Source organism: Panthera onca, chromosome C2 (genome assembly GCF_046562875.1).
Source record: "Panthera onca isolate mPanOnc1 chromosome C2, mPanOnc1 haplotype 2, whole genome shotgun sequence".
Taxonomy (NCBI): Eukaryota; Metazoa; Chordata; class Mammalia; order Carnivora; family Felidae; genus Panthera; species Panthera onca.
This window is the reverse complement of record NC_138347.1, coordinates 29,123,128-29,145,080: the sequence shown is the minus strand read 5'-3', so window position 1 is coordinate 29,145,080 and position 21,953 is coordinate 29,123,128. Positions and strand designations below refer to the sequence as shown.

Here is a 21,953-nt window from a genome sequence, read left to right as displayed (position 1 = left end):
CTAAATTCTTGTTCTTTTATATTGCTTAAATTGTTTTTGATCAATTCATTAGCTGTCGCTACTTCCTGGAGTTTCTTTGAGGATAATTCTTCCATTTTGTCATTTTGGGTAGTCCCTGTGGTGGCTCCAAACTGCAAGGCACTTCTGTGCTGTTCTGAGTAACTTGTGTTGTTGGGCGGGGCCACAGTCAGACCCAGTGTCTGCCCCTAGCCCACTGCTGGGGCCACAGTCAGACTGGTGTGTACCTTATCTTCCCCTCTCCCAGAGTCAGGACTCACTGTGGAGTGGTGCGGCCCCTGTCTGGGCTACTTGCACACTGCCAGGCTTGTGGTGCTGCTTCGATGGGATCTGGCGTGTTAGCCGGGGTGGATCCACAAGGTGCACAGGGATGGGAGGGGCAGGCTTAGCTCACTTTGACATTGGTGGTCCCCTGCGGGAGGGGCCCTGCAGCACCTGGAGGGAGGCAGGCCTGTTGGAGGGATGGATCCACAGAAGCACGGCGTTGGGTGTTTGCAGGGTGCAAGCAAGTTCAGTGACAGGAACTGGTTCCCTTTGGAATTTTGGCTGGGGAATGAGAGAGGGAGAGGGCACTTGCCAGTGCCTTTGTTCCCCTGCTGAGCTGAGCTCTGTCTTCCGGGGCTCAACAACTCTCCTGGCGTCCTCTCGCCCTCCCTGCTCTCCAAGAGCAGAGCTGTTGACTTATAACATTCCAGATGTTAAGTTCCGCTGGCTGTCAGAACTCACGGAGTCCAGCCCCTCCATTTTTGCAATTCAGACTCGGGGCTCTGCCCTGCCGGGTGGGCTGCCCGTCCACCGCCCTGGTTCCCTCCCGCCAGTCCGTGTAGCATGCACTGCCTCTCTGTCCTTCCTACCCTCTTCCATGGGCCTCTGTCTATGCTTGGCTCTGGAGTCCGTTCTGCTAGTCTTCTGATGGTTTTCTGGGCTATTTAGGCCAATGTGGGTGGAATAAGTGATCAGCAGGAGGAGGTGAGCCCAGCGTCCTCCTACGCCGCCATCTTCCCAGGTCCCAAAAACATGCCTGTGTTAGTTTTACCCTTTCTCCCAGCACATCTCTTTCCTAAGGATTAGTCGTATTAGCATTAAAATTGTGGAATACTGAGGAGCAAGTAGCAAATGAAGGCTAGTTGTTCTAACATTGGAATTTATTAAACATCTTCATAGAAGCAAATATTATACTTACAAATGAAACTTTAGCTCACAACTGTTCTTGAATTAGGGATTTTTATTATCTTAATTCATGTGTGAAAGAAATCAGCAAACATGGCTTGATGGCAACATTAGCAGTCCATTTAGGAAAGAGCATAATTTTTCTAGTTAAACAGTGAAGATACCTTCCAAAATAAATTGAGGATAAATTCTATATTTCTTTCACTTTTTATATCTGTAGAAAATTAAATGCATTCTTGGTGGTTACTAATGACTAGCTTTGCTCTCTTCATATCTAAGTGTTCTTTTTCTTTGTACAAGTATAACATATTGAACATTTTCCTATCAGAAAGTCAGATGTGACTCTATATATTTAAATTTCAGTGTGTTAGTAATTAATAAGATATAAGGCACTATGAGGTCACTATTTTATCAGTATAATGTCTGATCATTTGTATGTATATGTTTAAAGTTAATTAATCTTAATCGAGTTGTTTTAGGGAAGCTTTGTTTTTTAATTACAAAGAGCTTTTATTATTTTTTTATTGTTTTTTAGAAAAAAGGACATTTGTGTGTAAGAATTTTAACTGTTCGTTAATTTTTCTTTTCCCTTCCCAAAGAAATGAAGAAGTTGTGGGCAGATCTTCCTTTCCCATGCAGTTTTTTCCAATTAACGGTGCAACTTTACCTCAAGAATATTTTTTCTTTCAGAAAATGGTAAGTTTGATATGCCTTTGGTTCAATGTATAATATAATACAGACTATGGTGGAACTTACGGTTCTCAAATCTCAACCTGGAGTGAAGGCAGAGGCTGTCTTCTGCCCAGTGGTGGTCGGCTCTAACACAGGCATCTTCAGTCTCAAACTTAGTATCTGAGTAAGTGTGTCCGTACAAAGCGGGTAGATGGTAGTGAGGATGCACTGTGGTCCAAGGAAAATTTGAATAGAGAGTTCTCATTTAAATTTAATTTAATTTAGCTTCTCAGTTGGTAGAGTAAACTGCATTATTTCCAAAGGCTCTCAAAAATGTAGTTCCAGCCTAGAAATTATTAGTATGGTCACAATAAGTTAAAGGGGAACTTAGGAAAATATTTTTCTTTTAACTCTTCATTTTATGCCTAATAAAACTGAGGGATACAAATAGGCCCAAGACAGCTTGTCAGTGACAGATGTGGGATTGTAACACAAGTAGTGTGATTCACAGATTGTGATTTTTTTTTTAAATATCCAACATATATGTGAGCTTCAGATGTTTCAGGTAGGCATTTTCATTTTGTAAACATAAGGAACATCGAGAATTGAACTTCTGGAAAAAATTTTTCTTAGTTACAGTGAGATATTCACAGACAACTAGTTCTCATTCAAAACTGTCAATACCCTTCTTCCTACATGTCATGTTGTTGGTAGAGATGAGAAACATACACACCCATGCATGTACTCACACACACAAGTTCATTTTGTCTCTATTAATCTTTCATCTACTTTGTGTAGTTAGAAATTTGAATTAAAAACAAGAAAGTGTCTCTCTATCTTAATAGTGGACAAACATGCTCTATCGTACGGTGGCCATTACCGCATGTGAGAATAAGGAGCTGAGTTTTAATTTTACTTAATTTTAATTTTTATTAAAATTTAAAAACAGATACTCAGTTCAGTTATTAGAATATTTTTTAAATTTTTTTAATGTTTATTTTTGATGGAGAGAGAGTCAGAGCATGAGCAGGGGAAGGGCATAGAGAGAGGGGGACACAGAATCCAAAGCAGGCTCCAGGCTCTGAGCCATCAGCACAGGGCCTGACGCAGGGCTCGAACCCACAAACCAGGAGATCATGATCTGAGCCGAAGTCGGACGCTTAACCGACTGAACCACTCAGGCGCCCTCAGTTATTAGAATATTTTTAAGAATATTTGAAACCTTGGGTATGTGAATCTCCTTTTTCAAATGTAAATTTTGGATAATCTAAATTCAGATCAAGTATTGTCTGTGCAAATGTAGCATCTTAATTGAGACGTGCTATAAGTATAACATGCACACCAAATTTTAAAGACTTGGTATGGAAAAGGGAAAGTAAAAAAGCTCATTAATAATTCTTATATTATTCACATGTTCAAATGACAGTATTTGGGATATTTTGGGATAAATAAAATACATTATTAATATTAGAAACAGTATTATAAACAAAATATTTTATTTTCCTATTGTAGCTACTAGAAAATGTAAAACTGTATCTGTGGCTTGTACTGTATTTCTGTAAGGCAGCACTAATCTGTATTGTAATAAGGCATATACTACCTTCAATCTTCACATTAACCATTTAAGGAAACTACCACATTCCTGTTTTGAAAAGTCACTGTCCTTCTAACACGTGGTTTAGTTTGCTCGTAGTTATTTGTAACTTAACTTTTTTTAAACGTTTTGGGCTTGTTTTGGTAGAAGATTATCTTCTTTTTCACGGCAGTGGCACGCGTATAACCCAGCACTGCAGCTTCCCTACTACGAGGTGACGGCACCGCTTCCCAGTAGCACGGCCATGTCTTCTCCCCTAAACTGTGTTCCAGATCTAGAGGCTGGACCCAGCTCTTACGAATGGACTCACCAACAGCCCAGTGAACCTGACCTTCATCAGACCAATAAACGAAAGAGACAAAAACAAACCAGTGACAGTGACAGTAGCACAGAAAATAATAGAGGAAATGAATATAGCCAAAAGTTCCGAAAGTGTAAGAAAAAGAAAAGATATTAGGGATTATGTTCAAATGAAATTTGTCTATACTGCTCTTCATTTTCTTTAAAAAAACAAAAACAAAAACACAAACAACCTGTATTCTCCTAAATGACCAGTTTCGTGGCTTTCTTGTGCTGTTTGAAATATATAATAATATGACATCTGATTTCCTGTTAATTGACAAAAATTTTTGTCTTGAATGACAAAGACTTAAAAATAATATAATGTAGTACTTTTTGTATTTGTAATAGTATTTTTGACACATTGTCAACAAGAAATACACTTTGAGTTATTATATTTTAGTACTGATGATGGCATTGCACTAACTTCTCAATCAGAAGTCACTTCCTGAGCACTTGTGGATAAGGCACCCTGCTCTCCAAGACTGTTGCCTATATGGAGCGGTGGATTTTCTGAATGAAAACTAGTGTAAATATTTAGGAGTTGCATGTTGTTCCTAACAAAGATGGAAAAGCAGGCTTTAGTTTCCTTTGTGAACAACATTTTATCTTTTATGTCTAAATATGGTGTTTCTGAGCCTTACTCTCCTGCAGCTTTATTTCATAAAATGAGGATACCAAAGGAAAGCTTATCATGGGACTAGTTTTTAGATCCTTCCCTTTTTACGTGACTGTATAGAAATAGGAATGCCTGCCTCTTTACTTCTCGCTTAATTGTAGTTCATGAAAATTAGCTATGACAGTATTACCCAACCTCTTTTGTCAGCTGGGTTTGATATAGTATATTTGACATACTTAAATCTTGATAATGAACAATAAATAGAATGATTCTTCATTAATGTATGATATTTAATATTTATTATCAAATCATATTTCTTGTCTCTGGTTCATTTATTTTATTTTTTATTTTAGAGAGAGAATGGGAGCAGGGGAGAGGGACAGAGGGGGAGAGAGAGAGAGAGAGAGAGGGGCTCTGGATTTCCGTAGAAATTATATTTTAATGCAGAAAATTCAAAGGACATCTTTTTTTACAAAGGATGCTTCTGTACCTCAAGCCTGAGGAAGATCAGTGAACACAACTTCTCTGGTTTGCATTAAGTGAGATTTTCTGAAGTTGACAGTGATGATGTTATTTGATCAGAATGGGTTCTACAAGGTCACGTGAGGCCACAACTGTGGACTAAGTCTACCACCAGTCATGCCCAAACTGCAAAAATTACTTCATGTGTGTGTAGAAACTGCTTTAGCAGATGAGATCAAGTAATCTATTACCTGGTTCCCAGTAATATTTCCTTTTCAGTTTCCAATACCATCTTGTTATATCATCAACAGGTATAAGGGTTAAGAAACACATGTGCTACTTGCATTGTAATTAGAAAATATAACCAGTATTTAAGGAAGGATACAAACTCACATATTTCCTGTGTTATAAACTCTGAGAATGATTGGCTCTCAACAAGTTTATAGAACATCATCTACTGCAAGGAACCTGGATATAACAATAATTGTTTCAACTACTGGACCTTGCTTGGGGAGCTTAATAAATGAAAACATACTGTAAGTGAATACTGTTAATCAGTCCCATACACTATGAATCCTAATAATTAATGTCTTTGCTTCTATTTCTATATGAGAAAATTAGTAATATCCTGGATAGGAAAATAACTTTCACCCCAGCTGCTTGCCCCAGGCTGGCAACAAATCTTCACTGATTTTATCCCACCTCTAAGTTAATCACAAGGGAAAACATTGCAGATTCTCTTGCATGCCAATCAAAACCCTTGGAGTTATTCTAGACAGTTCCTGTCACTCCCATTTCTAAGTAGTCATTAACTCCTCATTGTGACCTTGTTCAGGTTCTCTTCATTTCCTGCTTGGAGTACTCATTAAAGCAAATCAATCAACAAGGAATGATTATCATTCCAAACACAGAGTTTGGTGCTGAGGTGACAGACATTACTGGAAAAGTTTGATCCCAACATTCGAGGAGTTTATGGTCTTCTGGCATAGATGCAGAGTTAGGTGATTTCAGGATAATGTTATAGTAGAGGTAAACAGAGCACAGTAGGAGGGCATGAGAGTCTCCATTCCTCAAGACAATAAATCCTGGGAGGAAGAAAGGCAGTCACCCGAATACACAGAAAAAAAGGGAGAATACCTAGAAGTCCAGTTTTCTATCCTGACTCTCAACTGTTCTCACATTTTTAGGCCTGCTCTTTACCCATCCTTGGAAGAATGGCTCCAAGTTTTAAACCTGTATTAGTAAAATGGTTTGCCTCTTGTCAATATCACCCCAACCTCTTAAGGATACAGGAACGTGGGTTATGCAATGTATTTTTTAAATCATGTTCTTATGGAATAGTGTAGTGGAAAGAGAAAAATTAAGGTCAATAACAAAGTTAGATGTTTCCTCAGCAAACTGCTGAGGAAAAAAGATATATATATATACACACATATATATGTATACACACACATACACACACACACACACACACACACACACACACATACATATTTTAAAGAACATGTTTAGGGATTAAAAACTCAAAGCAGGAAAGAAAGCCATGTGGATATCTGAGGAATGAACACCAGGCAAAGGGAACAGCAGAGTCAAAGACCCCATGGGGGAAGCATTCCAGGGAAGAAAGAGAATATGGCTAATATGGTGGAGGAGGTTGATCACAGCAGAGATGTGAACAGAAGATAATGGGAACTTACAGGTCATTGTAACAACCTTGACATATTATTCTTAGCAGGGATGTCTTGTGGATGGGGTGTGGGGAGTGAGGGTAGGACAAGGGCAGAAATATTGAGACTATTGAAGTTATCCAGTCAAGAGGACATGGTTGTTTGGATCAAAACAGTAACAATAGAAGTGGTCAGATTCTAGATGTATTTTAAAGGTAAAGATGACCATTCACTAAGCATTCTAATCATGGGAAAGAGGGAATGAAGGGTAACCGATGACTCTTAAGGTATTTGGTTAGAGCAACTGGAAGAATTACCATTTACTGATATGGGCAAAACTATGGAGGAGTAAGTTTTAGAGCAAAATCTGGAGAATTTTGGACATGTTAATTATGATTTGCATGTCAGAAATCTAATAGATATCAAGAAATTTGTACATATAAATCAGTCCAGAGAAAGATCTAGGTTGAAGATTTAAATATTATATATCAGTGGTATTTCAAGCCTTAAGACTGGATAAGACCATCTAGGAAGTGTGTGTAGGTAGAAAGGAGAGGAGCTCCAAGGTCTGTGCCCTGGGTATTGCCAGTATTTGTACCATAGGGAGATGAGGAAGAACCGCAGTAGAATGACAAACAGAACATGGTATCCGGGAATCCAAGCGAAGACAGTGTTTCCAGGAGGAAGAAATAATTAGTTGTGTCAAATGCTATTGATAGATCAGGTAAGATAAGTACTCAGAATTGGTCACTGGATTTAGCAATGATGTTTCATATAAGACATTTTGGTTAAATGATTCTGGCACAAGCATGATCAGACTGATTTCGAGTGAGAATGAGAAAATAACTATAGCTAATGGACTGCAAAAGGGTAATTTATTCAAGTTTCTTCCTGTGAAAGGGAGGAGAGAAAGGGACATAAGGAAGATATGTGGTTAAGAGATTTTTATTGGGTTGGTTAGTTTGTGTTCTTAAAAATCTAGAGAATGTCAAAAATTTTGTTGTTGGCCCTTTTCCCAACTTCTGCTGCTTAAATATTTTTTTTTCTTTTTTTAAATTCTTATTCTTGTTTTAATCGGTTTTTGGAGAACGAGGAGATAAAACTCTGTTTCTCAGTATGTCAGTGTGTCAGGTCTAAAAGGAATTTCTATTTGCTGATTTTTAAATCCTTCTTTATCTTAAGAAAATTCACTCCTTTTTATATACATTTAAATAATTTTCCAGGTTTTTTTTTATTTAATTTCCAGAGCAGATTTTAATTTTCATATAGTTTGTGGGGGATAAGCTTAGGAGTGCCCCGGGTTTATACCAATGGGTTAACAAAGCATAAAGAAATACAAAGTCATAAAATGCTCACACCCAAGTTTGGGTAAACCAGATTGGCACACCAAGAATAGGGGGTGTAAAACACCCTGGGAATAGTGAGGTGCAAAGGCGCCAGGAATATGGAGGTGCAAAGGCACCCCAAAATAGAGAGGGGGTGCAGAGTCCCCAGAATAGAGAGGGAGAGGCAAAGGCCTAAAATAGGAACGGTGCAAAGGTGACCAATACATAGGAATATGAAATAAACGAGATTAGATGTTCAGGGTGGAAGCACCCCCAATTTAGTACTGTGGCAGAAAAGCTGCTTTCACAGTAGGATAGAGCCAGGTTAGGTAAATTGTTGAGTTGGACTATGGACCCTGCACTGCAGGCAAGCAGCCCAGAGCAGAGATGGTGACCAAAAGAGAAGGTGCCTTGTCAACCCTGAGTTTATTCCTCCTACCTGCCTCATGCCCTAGGCTAGCTAAGATAAACAGAGATGCTGCCTCACATCCGCGGTAAACAACCTTCCTCCCAACTGCCCTGCGCCCGGATTTTCTGTTATATTGATCCAAACCCCCAAACACTGTATATCTTCAAATACCCCCTTTTCCCTCACATGCCCAAGTTAATGTTCCCAGTTTCTTTGTCTATTTGTACATGCCCATCACGTTTGTAAGCCTTCTGATCTGAATAAAAACAGGGCAAGGACCCTTATTCAGGGCTCTTGTCTTTTCCCGGACATTAGCCATCTCTCACTTTCAATCCTGCATCCAGCTCTTTTGCTAGACAAGAGAGAACTTTAGACCCAGAGTCCACGACATAGTTAATATCTTATCATACATATTAGTCTTTCCTATAGTTTTGGGGATTTTTCCCAGAAAGCCTTTCATAATCAAAGATTAAGAAAAAATCTATTTTGTTTTAGAATTTTGCTGAATTCAATTTTACACATAAATCTTTGATCATGGTGTGTTTTTTTAGGATATGAAGAGGTAAAATCTTTAGATTTTTGTACAATATAAACAATTTTGAATTTCTTTTGGAATGCTTGCCGAAGGGTTTTTTTTTATATTAAAATAGTGATTGTGTTCGTATGTTAGATACTCCTGTAGAGGATACAGTCCTGAGGGAAGGAGGGAATACTCCCAGTGACCGAATTTATTGCCCCCACCCATTGTCATGGGAGTGTGGAGCAGAAAGTAAGTTAAAGAAGTGATGCCAGCCTTTTGCACAGAATAAACAGTGTAGTCAACAAAGGTGACAAGGCAGAGTTTATGAAGGTGGTGACATTAAACTTGAATTTAGAACAATGAGTGGTATTTTGAAACATCCAGAATGAGGAGCTTATTTCTCAGCAAAATGAATATTTAGAGGTAAGAAAATGACAGCATGATCAGAATATGGCAAATAAAATTAGAGGAAGTTAAGGAACTGAAGTAAGATACAGTTGATGGTGTTTAGAAACTTAAAAGTTGACTATAGTTTAAGTCAGGGAAATCTTAAATAATAATATGACACAGTTTAAAATATCCTAGAGGGGCTCCTGGGTGGCTCAGTCAGGTAAGCATCTGACTTTGGTTCAGGTCATGATATCAGGGTTCAGGAGTTCAAGCCCCACATCGGGCTCTGTGCTGACAGCTCAGAGCCTGGAGCCTGCTTCGGATTCTGTGTCTCCCTCTCTCTCTGGCCCTCCCCCACTCATGCTCTGTCTCTCTCAAAAAAATAAAAACATTTAAAAAAAATTTAAAAACAGCTTAGGAAATATGTCTGCTGTCATAAAAAAAAACATTTAAGAAAATAGATGAATGAATCTCTAAGGAAAAGTAAATTGTCAGTTGTTATGCAAGGAGCAGGAGTGTCTGAAAATAACCCACATACCTACTTTGAAAAGGAGCTGGCCAAAATAAGGATTCCTGCTGCTGCTTCCAGCCACAAGTGTTCAACTTAAGCTCAATTCCCTAGGGGATAAGTGGCTTCCTCCCACCTTTCTCTCTTAGCGGAGACAGCAACTTCCTATGTGTCCAAGGTCTTTAAGTTCGGGGCAGCAGTGACCCCTGCACTGGCCCATAGACTCACAGGCACGCAGCTTCTCACAGGGAATAATTGGAGGGCGGTGAACCATGCCTTCTCTTTTCTTGTTCTAAGTTTCAATGGAGTCTCCTCTTGAACCCATCAATGGGATGAGGAGAAATTCATCCTGAGTCCTATCACAAGACAGCTGGTGACTCCAAAGTGACCCATCTTACAGACAACAATCTATAAGCTACTTTCGGAAACCAAAGACACAAAGATTAAGAAAATGGACCTTGTTTCCAAACTGTCAAGCTGTGATATGTTTGCCTCCCGTAAAGATACTGGAGTTTAACATCATGGGAAGTAGGGGTATGTATTCAAGTGGGTTATCTTTAATTACCAAGGTGGGTAGTGTTAGGAGGAAAACTTTTCTGCTACCAACTTAGGTGTAAGTAGTCTGGAGCCTGGAAATTAAATTGACAAAGGTTAATTCAGTAATTTTGTTTGAAATTATTTGCCTGAATAAATGAATTTAAGAAAAGGTTACTTCACATGCATGTGGGAGCATACTATAAGGACTGGCTCCTCAAATTGCAAGGGCCAATGGTTTATACACCAGCTTGCCAAATGAGCGGAGAGGGTTAGGGCTTCAGTGGGAAAGTATGGAAGATTCTTTTGTTTACATGTGTTTACATGTTTTCATGCAGGTGCTGATAGGCAGTTTCCTTCCTGGCTTGAAGCTCTCCCAAAGGGGCGTTTATGGCAGCCTAACTCTCATCTGACAGGGTTAAGGATCAGTATTCTCTCGAACATGAGCCCCTTCAGGAGAAAGTTTATGGCTCTACTTAAGGCCATAACGGGAAGTTAGATAAAGTTTCTTTCTGAGGATGCTATTTGTTCAGATGTTTTCAGCTTAAAGTTATCCTCAAACCACTCTGATGGGTTGTTGGTCCCTTTAATAGCAAATATACTTGCTTGTTTATATTTATATAAGACACCTGATACTACATTTTTAAAAAACATCTTAAATGGTGAAAATTCAGTAATATTTAAACTGTATTTCCTATGAGCTAAGGCAGTTTTGATTCAACTAACATGCCTCTGTATGTATATCCATATATCATACTATTTTTTATTGTTCAAATGCTTGTACAATACTTAGGTCTGGAAAACTGGCATGTTTCTTTAGCCAGACATTCTTATATTAGTGACTATATTGCTTTAAAATGTAATTAAAGTATCCTGAGCTTAAAACCTCATTCCTAGGTAGTGGCATAGCTCAGGGCCATGTCACAGGATCTTGGAAGGCAAATGAGACCAGCCATTTGGCCCAATTTCTTTCCTTAGAATATGTGCACACAGGAAAAATCTGATAAAAATAAATGTCATTGTTAGAAAATAAGAAGATGAACTCCAGAAAGTTAGCCAATGGGTTATGTGTGAAAATGGGAGTGAGGTGGTTACAAGTCATTTCTTTGATGAAAATCTCAGGTTTGCCTTTCTCATAAACTAGTAATCTCTACCTTCTACCTACGGGTTATCCAGCTGCCTACACAGCAGTTACTTCCCTCCTCCCCCTGCCATCCAAATAGGACAAAGACAATTATTCTCACCCACTGCCCACAGAAGCAATTGGGAACTTTATGAAAAGAATTTTTCAGAATTCCATCATGTACTTTTCCGAAGAACACTGCAGATAAACTCACTGAACTGCTTCAAAGAACTAAATTTTCAGGCAATATTAAAAAAAAAATAAGAACATTAATCAAACCTTCTTTGTTTACTGTTTAAGTATTCATTACTGGATTTGGGGAGTAGGAATGAATGAATGAATGAATGAATGAATGAATGAATGAGGGGCTGAAACTGTACAAGGTTAATAATCATAATAACTACTATTTATTCAGGCCACTGAATGCCAGACATTAGTCCTAAAAAAAATACCCTATAAATGAAGAAGCTGAGGCTCATTTGCCCAAAAACACACATCTTTTTTCAGCAGAGAAAAGGCTAGAATATAAGTCTTGTGAGGTCTGTTCCAGTGCTCTAAATATGTTACTATACTGTTGGTACTAAAAATTTATTTACAGGATCTATAATAATTGGTCAGTACTTTTGAGAAAAATTTGTAAACAGGTATCATAATTACCTCATGCTAGATTGAATGTCATTGTCACATCTCCTTCATAGAAATCGGGGCCCAATGGTCAGTGGGACTAAAAATGAGGCTCTCTATCAAGATTCTGCCCTGAGGATAAATTTCAAATCTATTAAAGTTACTTCGGGTAAACTAAATGGAAGCTTCCCAACAATATTCTGAGCAAGAGAACCATTTTATGGCAAAACTGCTTTTTTATTCTTTGATACCCTAATCATCCGATTTCAGTTTTATTTCTCCAGATTTCATTGATTTTTTCTCCAGATAATATGTACCATTTAGGAAATATAAACATGAGACATGTATTAAGTACAGGTGACACACGATATTACAGTAGTTTCAGGTGTACAACACAGTGATTCAATAAGTCTATATATACCTTATGCTGTGCTCACCACAAGTGTTGCTACCATCAGTACGTACAATGCTATTACAATACCACTGACTATATTTTCTATGCTGTACCTTTTATCCCCATAACATGAGAAATTTTATTTTTTTAAGTTTGTTTATTTTGAGAGAGAGAGAGCCCAAAAGTGGGGAGGGGCAGAGAGATGAGAAAGAGAGAGAGAGATGAGGGATAGAGAGAGAGGAGACAGAGAGAATCCCAAGCAGGCTCCACACTGTCAGCGCAGAGCCTGATGCAGGGCTCAATCTCACAAACCATGAGATTATGACCTGAGCCGAAATCAGGAGTCGGATGCTTAACTGACTGAGCCACCGAGATGTCCCAACGTGAGAAATTTTAAATGGACTCGTTGAGTGTTTGTGTATTTAAGAGGGACATCAGTAGAAAAAAATATTTTTAAAAAAGCTTTTAAATGCAAGAAAATCACCTCCTGCCAAGATGAGTGACAATGAAAAGCTACCTTCTTTTTTTTTCAATGTTTTTTTTTATATTTTTTAATGTTCATTTATTTTTGAGACAGAGACAGAGCATGAGTGGGGGAGGGGCAGAGAGAGAGGGAGACACAGAATCTGAAGCAGGCTCCAGGCTCTAGCTGTCAGCACAGAGCCTGATGTGGGGCTCAAACTCATCAACCATGAGATCATAACCTGAGCCAAAGTCAGATGCTCAACCAACTGAGCCACCCAGTAGCCCCTTCAATGTTTATTTTTGAGAGAGAGAGAGAAAGAGGAAGAGAGCATGAGTGGAGGAGGGCAAGTTAGAGATGGGGGCAGAGGATCTAAAGCGGGCTCTGTGCTGACAGCAGCAAGCCTGCCGCAGGGCTTGAACCCACGAACCATGAAGTCATGAGCCAAAACCAAGAGTTGGGTGCTCAACCGATGGAGCTGCCCAGACACCCTGAAAAGCAACCTTCCTAATGAAGGTTTTGTTTGGTAACTTTTTTTTTTTTTTTGAGACAGTGAGTCTGAGTGGGGGAGGGGCAGAGGGAGAGAGAGAGAGAGAGAGAGAGAGAGAGAGAGAATCTTAAGCAGGGTCCTCACCCAGCGTGGAGCCCAACATGGGGCTCCATCTCACAAACCATGAGATCATGCATGACCTGAGTTGAAACCAAGAGTTGTATCCTCAACTGACTGGGCCACCTGGAGCTCCTGCTTGGTTAAATTTTTATGTCACTAGCTTCAAGAAACCTGAAATTGAGGCATATTGACTATATTGAGATTTGAAAGGTACAATATAAAACAGAGTTGTTGCCCATAGAGTGGAGCTGTACAAGGTTAATAACCATAATAACTACTATTTATTCAGGCTACTGCATGCCAGATGTTAGTACTGAGGAAAACACCTCAGAAAACATAAGGATGCTGAAGTTCTCCCTGAAATTGTTAAATTCAAAATGACGAGTCTATAAAGAGTCTAGTCCTCCATTTTGAAGTTCAGGAAACTGATTATGATTATGTCTACACACATATTGTGGATTGCCTCACATTAAATAATCTCATTTAAAGACCAATCCTGCCTCACCATGATCACGTTATAACAGCAATTTCATAAAAGGACACTGCTTCCTTAGTCACACATGTTTGGAATACATGCATAAAACCCAACCCAAGCCAATCCTTGTCGCCCCCCACTTGTAGTCAAAAGTGCTTGGTTGGGATTGGCACCCAATCCAAGGAGGCTCAATCATGGTCTTTTCTGCCTGAAAATACAAAAACAAAAGGAAAGAGTGGTTTTATTCAAAAAATGAAAATTTGGGGGCTATCTACAGCTGGCTTTTCATCTTGTAGGTAAGGAAAACAGATGAAGTCCTTTACAGAATAGAATAACATAGATATGTGGAGAAAAACAGAAAGAAACAAAAGAGGGTAACAAGAACATCTGAGACCCTCATTCAAAAAAATCAACCTAAGACCCCTGTAGTTTTACAATAAATTCCTTTCTTTGGCTTGGGTGTTTGATTTGCATTCTAAATGATACACTCCTTAAATCCAAGAGTTTATGGTAATGTAAGGACCATAGGTTTAACTGGTAGTGATCTCTGTATCTCAATCTGATTTCGGTCACTTCCTAGCTGTTAACTTAGGGTAAGTCGCTTAATATTTCTTGTTCTGATTTTCTCTTCAGAAAGATTATGCCAATTTACATTTCTATCAGCAGCATTAGTTCAAGCTGCTATAACAAAATGCCATAGACTAGGTGGCTTATAAATAAAAGAAATTTCTTTTTCATAATTCTGGAGGCTGGATGTCTAATGCCAGCAAAGTCAAGTTCTGGGGAGAGCACACTTCCAGTTTGTAGACAATGCTCTTTTTATTGTATCCTCACATGGCAGAAAGGACAAAAGTGAAGCAGGTTCTCACCTGACTCTTCAGGCACTAATCCGAAAGGGCTTAGTACTCCCCACTGATGACCTCATCTATTCCTAATCATCTCCCAAGGGTCCCCCTTCCTGATATCATTACCTTGAAGGGGTAGTTTTCAACATATGAATTTTAGGGAATACAAACATTCAAAATGAGACAGCTAGCTCATTTTCCAACAACCTTACCCTTATTCAATATTTAGTTTCTTTTATAATTGCCAATCTAATAAGCCATGTGTGCTATTTTTTTCTTTTTTAAGTTTTCATAGATTTTATTACAAATAAAATTTATGAAGAAAAATAACATGAGCGTTTTTTCTAACTTATTGATCATTTCCTGTTCTATGTGAATTAAGTCTTTTGTCCATTTTTTTTCTTTTGGAGTATCATATTTTTCTTAATTATTTTTAAGGAGGTCCTTACATAGAAGGAATATTCTTGATTACCATTTATACTTGTTGCAAATATACTTTCACTGTGTGTCATTTGCTTCCAGTTTTGTTTAGGTACCTGTGAGCTGGAGAATTTAGCTTATATTCAAGTCTATCATTTTCTCCCTTGTGGTACCTACCATGTATGACATTCTCAGGAAGACCTTTTTTTTTCCTACTAAATTATGTGACTATTTCCAGGTTTTCTTCTCGTATTTTATTTCATACTTAGCATTAAAATATATAATCAACCTAGAATTAATGTTATTGTGTGATATAAGGCAGGAACCTAACCTTGTTCATTCTCCAAATGGTTAGTTAAAATGACTCTTCTGTCATATAATAAAATTTTACTTGTTTTTTTCTTGCAGCAAAGTGTATTTTTTATTCTATTCCTTTGAACCATCTGGCTTTACACTAATATTGCATTGTTTTAATTACTCTAGCTTCACAATATAAGATTCTACCTCCATAGCCTTTTTGCCTCTCCATAAAACATTTAAATCAATAAAGTTTTATTGTAGTTAAAATGTGTCTTTCTGCTTGTTCTATTGTATTGACGTAAAATAGTTTAAATTAAAGGACTACTTGCCAGTGATTACATAAAGAATATGGCAAAATAATCACCTTGAAGAACTAATTTTGCTTTGGGATTCCTTTCAATCTCTTTTCTAAAGTGAGCTAAAGTATCTACAGAATTAGTCCCGGAAATTTATTTGAAAAATCTATAGGAAAAGGCTGCCCTCTTGTGTCAAAGTAACTTACATTTTATTAATTATTCCAGTTTTAAGAGTCTCTATTTACAGTGAAAAGGATAAAACACAATCAATATTTTTGAACATTTTCTTTGAATGTATCATTAGAAATAAGAAATAAAAGAAAGTGAACAATCTAATGTTACTGTCTTTTTTTCTCTCATCCTCATTTAATTAATAGCTCTTGTATCATAATTTTTTTCCTGAAAATTCTTTGCCACTTATAAAAATGTGCTAATTCTATTTTCAGTGGTATTGACACATAATACTTAAAAACGACTAAAGATCTCCTAGTCTTTAAACATGTAAATCTGTCAGGCAGGTGTTTCTCCGTGGAGAGCCCTCCCACGGTGTGGTTCTCTAGTATCCACAAACTAGGAAGAGGCTAATCTGAAATTCATATAGCTAATCTGAAATTCATATAACATTACCTCTAGCTCAAGAGCAGGAAATACTAGCGTTATTGGAGAGAGTCAAGCTGGAAGACACTTCAGAAGATGGTGAGACTTTGAAAAACAATTAGGAAATTGTAATTGAAAAGTTTGGTAACATAGCTTCCTGTCATAATGTAGAAAATAAAAATGGTATTTAATGAACTTCTGGATCTAGCTGGAGAGATTTAAAGACAGAATGTGGAAAATCTCAACAGGCTTCTAGCTTCCTGTAACTACACACAAGATGGAAGGGCGGCTGGGAAGAGGAAGAGAAACTAAAGAAAGAACTGTACCATTTTCATTCAGATTTTAAGAATTTAGAAGAGATATAAAGGCTCAGGGATTTGGGGATTTGAAAATAAGATTGGTTTTTCAGCTATTACACCCAGAAAAAGATTCTCAAAGAAATAAATAGCTTTAGCAATCCAGCTATAATAGCAATAGCTATAAAATTGTTATATAGCAATAGCTATAAAATTAGTATATAGCAATAGCTTTAAAATCCAGCATACTAAAAGAAACTTAGGGTAAAGAATGCAAGTGTCTGGCTGCTGTAAATCCCCTTGTTGGCATCTTAAACAAAAACTAAGGACATGTCTCCTAGTACTCTGCTAGATCATATAGATGTTGCCCCACATCATTCTTACTCTTGTCCCAAGGTAGAAAAAAGCCCGTCTCAGTAAACAAACAAAGAAACAACAGTGTGTGTATATGGTTTATGCTTAATGGCATGGATTTAGAAAGTACAAAATAAAAAGTCTTTGGACATCCCCAATTTACTGTGGGCAGGAAGCAGGCTAAGAAGTACACTTTGTCGCACAAACTTTGCCATTCCATATAGATGAGGACACAAAAGGCAGAACCAAGAGCTTAGAAGGCAGTGCCAAGAACCAAGGAGAATCATTCCCAGGAGTAAAACTGTCCCCATTTCGGGATTTCAAAATTACTAACCCCAGTAACTGCTGTGCATCTAATTCTGTCCCTATTTGCACTGCACTTATTTTTGGCTCACCATCCTGTGGTGACAGAAAAACGTATCTCTTTAGTTCACAGCTTATCAGATAGAGAGGAACCACATCCTAGGAGCCAAAGAACCCATCCATACCTGGACCTGATTCAGATGATGACCACCTGAGCATGATGCTGTAACATGAGAACCTCAGGGGTCACGGAAGGGGCTGAATGTATTTTCTGTGCAGTCGGAGGGCAGGTAAAACACAATAAAGATGACCCTAAGTTCTTTGGTTCTCTCCTCACTGAGTTAGAGGGTATTTGTCTTCTCCCCTTGAATCTAAATGGGCTCTTTGACAGCCTTAGGAAATAGAATATGGCTAAAGTGATGAGATGCCAGTTTCTGGACCTAAGCCTTCAGAGACTAATGTTTCCATTTTCTGTACCTTGAAATACTTACCATTGGAGTCTTTAGTCTCCATGTAAGCAATTCTGCTAGAGGGACTATGTGGAGAGGTCCTGAGACTACATGGAGAGGGAGAAGAGCACAGCTGAATCCAACCTTCCAACCATTCCTGCTAATGCCAGGCATATGAATGAATCCGTTTTGGACCCATCAGCTGAATAACACCGAATGACTCCAGCCAACAACATAGGGAGAAGAACCTCACCATTGAGCTCTGCCTACATTTCTGACTCACCGAATCATGAAATAAAATAAAATGTTTTGGCTTTTTAGCCACTCAGGTTTTAGCCACTTTGGGATAATTTATTGCATTGCAGTAAATAATTGGAACAATGTTTCAGCATGAGACATCTCAGTCTACAGTTGGTGGGATACAGAAGAAAAGCATTCATATCATTTTCATATGGAGAAGAAGAACAGCTGTTTCCATTGATCTTCTTGGGGTAAGGTTGGTCTCAGGTATAGGTATTCTCTGTTCCTTATACAATAAGTTGGACCAGCACCACCTTTGCTGAGTTAATAAGCTTTCGTGAATTTTAGAGTTTAATAATTGGGGACTATTTAGATGTAATACTCTAGGTTTTCCTCCCAAGCTTTATTAATAAAGATAGTTATGTTTTGGCCACTCCTTGTCTTCCCATATCTTTGGAAGTCAGATGAAGCTAAGGGGGGATATGTTTTCATCCCTCTCTAAAACATTTCTGCCAAGCCCAATTTTCCAAATTTTATTTTATTTCTGATTGGTTTTATTTGCTTTTAAATACAAGTGAGATGGAGGGGAAAGAACTGATTTTTTTTGTCACATTCCATTAACCAACCCAAATAACTTTCCATATGCTCACTGAACAATTTAAATGCATCTCTGCAGTCAACCTGCCTTTAATCTTTTGCAACATATCCGTTAGCTGGGGAGTTTAGATCTCCATGGCACCTCTCCCTCCTTATGGTTAGAGAGTAAGTAAAACTACAGACTTCAATCCTTACAGTTAATCTGTAAAATTTTTAATGCTCATTTAATTCAAACCATAAAAAAATCCCATTTAATCATATGCTATATCCATAAACAGATACGTTTAAAAGCTGGCCTTAAAAAGACTTGGGAAATCAACTTGCCTTAAAGATGTTCTAAGAATTTTCGTATTCTGCTTATTGTTAACTCTGGGTGTCCTCTCTGAGCTGGTCATCTGTACAGCTCTTTCTTAGCCTTCTTCACATTTAACTATGATTAGGGTAAACCACACAACCTAGGAAAGCTTCAAACCCAGCTTAATCTTCTCAGATGGAGTAATATTACAAAAGCACTGTTTATCTCACTCAACACTTTTCATTTCTTTACATTTCCTTCAGGGAGACAAAGTCGGCTCCTCCCACCTTCTTTCCCAATCCATCCTGTTTATTCACAGTGACCATCATGCAGATCCAGCCTTGTGATTCTCAGGCTTTCTAACTCCAAACATCTAAGTGGTATTAGGATCCCCAATATTTCCTATAACTATTAAGTAGGAATCTAGGTATAAGTATAGAATATAATGTATTCTATAAATAAGAATCTGGATTCTATAGCTATTTCGTGGTTAAATCAGAGTTATAAATCCCTCAGGTGACTGGATTATTTTTGGGGTTCCATCCAAAGGGACAAGCTGTGTGCTGACAAAATGTCCCTTCCTCTTCCCTCTCATTACTAATAAAGGAGGGCTCTGTAGCTCTGTAATGTTCTGGTAAGAGCTTCACCATTCTCTCCCCCCGCTACTTTTAATCCTGGTACCCACAGCACCCCCATAATTATTTTCCCTGACACCATTAAGATCGATCTTATTATGGTGTTCATCTTGATTTCCTTCAGTTGCTACAAAAAAGCACATTAAGTTACCCCTCATCTCCCAGACTATAGGGACCAGAAGGCTTGTGAAAATTCCTTTTCTTACCTATATTCCATCCCTTCCCAATTCCTGAAACTTCCTGCTAAATTCCTTTGAGAATTCACAGTCTTTTGGCGCACCTGAGTGGCCAAAGCTTCTGACTTTGGCTCAGATCATGATCTTGAGATTTGTGGGTTCCAACCCTGCCTTGGGCTCTGTGCTGACAGCTCAGAGTCTGGAGCCTGCTTCGGATTCTGTGTCTCCCACTCTCTATGCCCTTCCCCCAATCGTGCTCTGCTTCTCTCTCTCAAAAAATAAATAAACATAAAATTTTTTTTTAGTAAAAAAATAAAGAATTCACAGTCTTTCAACAGAAAGATCTCCTGTCTCCTTAAGCTGTTCTGTTGCCTTCATGCTCTAACTGAAACTGGAGTCTCCCCTGAGGACACTGGTTCCCTTGCAGCCTTCTCAAGAGGAGGCTGTCTCCTTATGTACCTGTCCCTTTCTGCTCAGCCTGGAGGAGGGGTAGTTTCTCTTTCCTCAACATTTCCACTTCAAGATCATTCTCTCTTCTCTCTGTTGGAATATATCTCCTGCCATACCTACTCACTGCATCATTTACAGTGTTCTCTCATTTCCAGAATCTAACTCCTGGCTCACTATCAGTGTCTTCAAATCTATTCCCGCTAAAATTTCAGTGATTTCAATGTACATCCAGCAGATCCTTCCGAAGGACTGGTCCCTTAGTTCCCTGAATTCTTCTCGAAGCTTCTCAATTCTTAACCTCATACGCTCCCTCCCATGGTCATATATTAGACCTGGCCCCATTACCAAAAAATGCAACCTCCCCGTATTTCAATTTCGAGAATCCTACACTTCACTTCCTGAACAACTCCTGTCTTTCCATTAACAGGTGAGGGCAAGAGAAAGATGCTTCAAACTTTGAGCTAATGCAGGCTGGAGAACCTACATGTCATAATACTGCTTGATTACTCTGCTAGGAATTTGAACTGTTTTTCACTATTGTAGATCATGCTGAGCCAGACATCTTTATGCAAACTGCTGACCATTAGTGAATTTATTTACTTATATGCATTTCTAGGCCTTCATAGACTCAGAAGGATGAGCTCTTTTAGTGTTCCTGCTGCATGAGTTGAAAGTGGTTAACTTTCAGAGGAGTTATAATGAGAACTAGAAGATATAAACCCTTTTCCCCCCTTTATATTTCTGTATAGTTTGAGTTTTAAAATAAGAACCAGCATTTATGAATCAGTGATAGAGCTAAAAATCTTTTAGTTTTAAAAACTGTAGATAATACTAACCAGTAATTCACGGAAGATAAAAAGCAAATTGCCAATGAATATGTGAAAAAAAAGTTCCAAAGCTGAACTTTAAGACCAGGATGAGTATTCTCTTATTCTTTGTAAGAAACATAGCTTTTGCCTCTTCATACTTTTAGGATTTTGCTCTTTATCATTCTGTTTTCTTTTTTTTTTAATCTGAGAGTATATTCAAGGTGTTTATTTCATCTCATTTACAGGATATTTAAAGGTGTGAATGTATTCTTGTTGATTCTACCTGAGATATGCTGTCCTCTTCTTCCAATTTTGCTTTTTTTTTTTTCATTTATGGTATATATAAAACCCCTCTTTTTCTCATTCATCTCCCTTTTTATAATGTTTTATTCATCTTTACACCAACCTGTTCTTTCTTTGTGGTTCTTCTGCCATGTTTAATTAATGTGGAAACCTCTTGTGTCAGGAGGTAAATAAACATGCTCATTATTACATTGCTTAAAGTAATCAATCTCTGGAGTTTCCTCTTTTTCTGAAACTTTATGAAGACTTCTATTCTGTTGCTTTATCATACATTTTAATTCCCCTCTTTTAAAATGTACTCATTTTTAAACGAGAACTCTCCTCAAACAGTATTTACCAAATTACATGCAATAAGGAATGAGTTTATGTCCATTGTGTGCCAACTTGGGTGCAATTCCCATTCTTGTGTTGGGACTTTATCCAGAACACTGTTTCAGGAGCATGTGCCGAGCTCATAAGCTCTTTGATTACTTAGAAGACTCTTATCTATTTCTGTCCTGCAGGAATGAGATGAGCCTTTTCTGTATTCACCACCTGGGTTTTTAACATTCTAAACAGATAATGCACATGGATCTGTAGAACCCTCAGTGTGACCAGAGATCTTCCCAACTCCACCCCTGTTTCTAATGCTTTATTTGTGAGCCTTACACTTTGCAGAGGATAGTAAGCCAC

At 38.1% G+C, this 21,953-nt stretch overlaps 1 protein-coding gene across 1 annotated transcript in view; it reads left to right on the top strand.

Moving 5' to 3' along the window:
- Positions 1 to 16,113, top strand: part of RBM11 (RNA binding motif protein 11) — a 30,036-nt gene extending 13,923 nt beyond the window's left edge. Inside the window, exons 4-5 of the mRNA XM_078452889.2 lie at positions 1,788 to 1,884; positions 3,627 to 16,113. Coding sequence (XP_078309015.1) covers positions 1,788 to 1,884; positions 3,627 to 3,911 — 382 coding nt within the window. The 3' untranslated portion in view covers positions 3,912 to 16,113. The remainder of the gene's footprint in view (positions 1 to 1,787; positions 1,885 to 3,626) is intronic.
- The last annotated feature ends 5,840 nt before the right edge of the window (positions 16,114 to 21,953 follow it).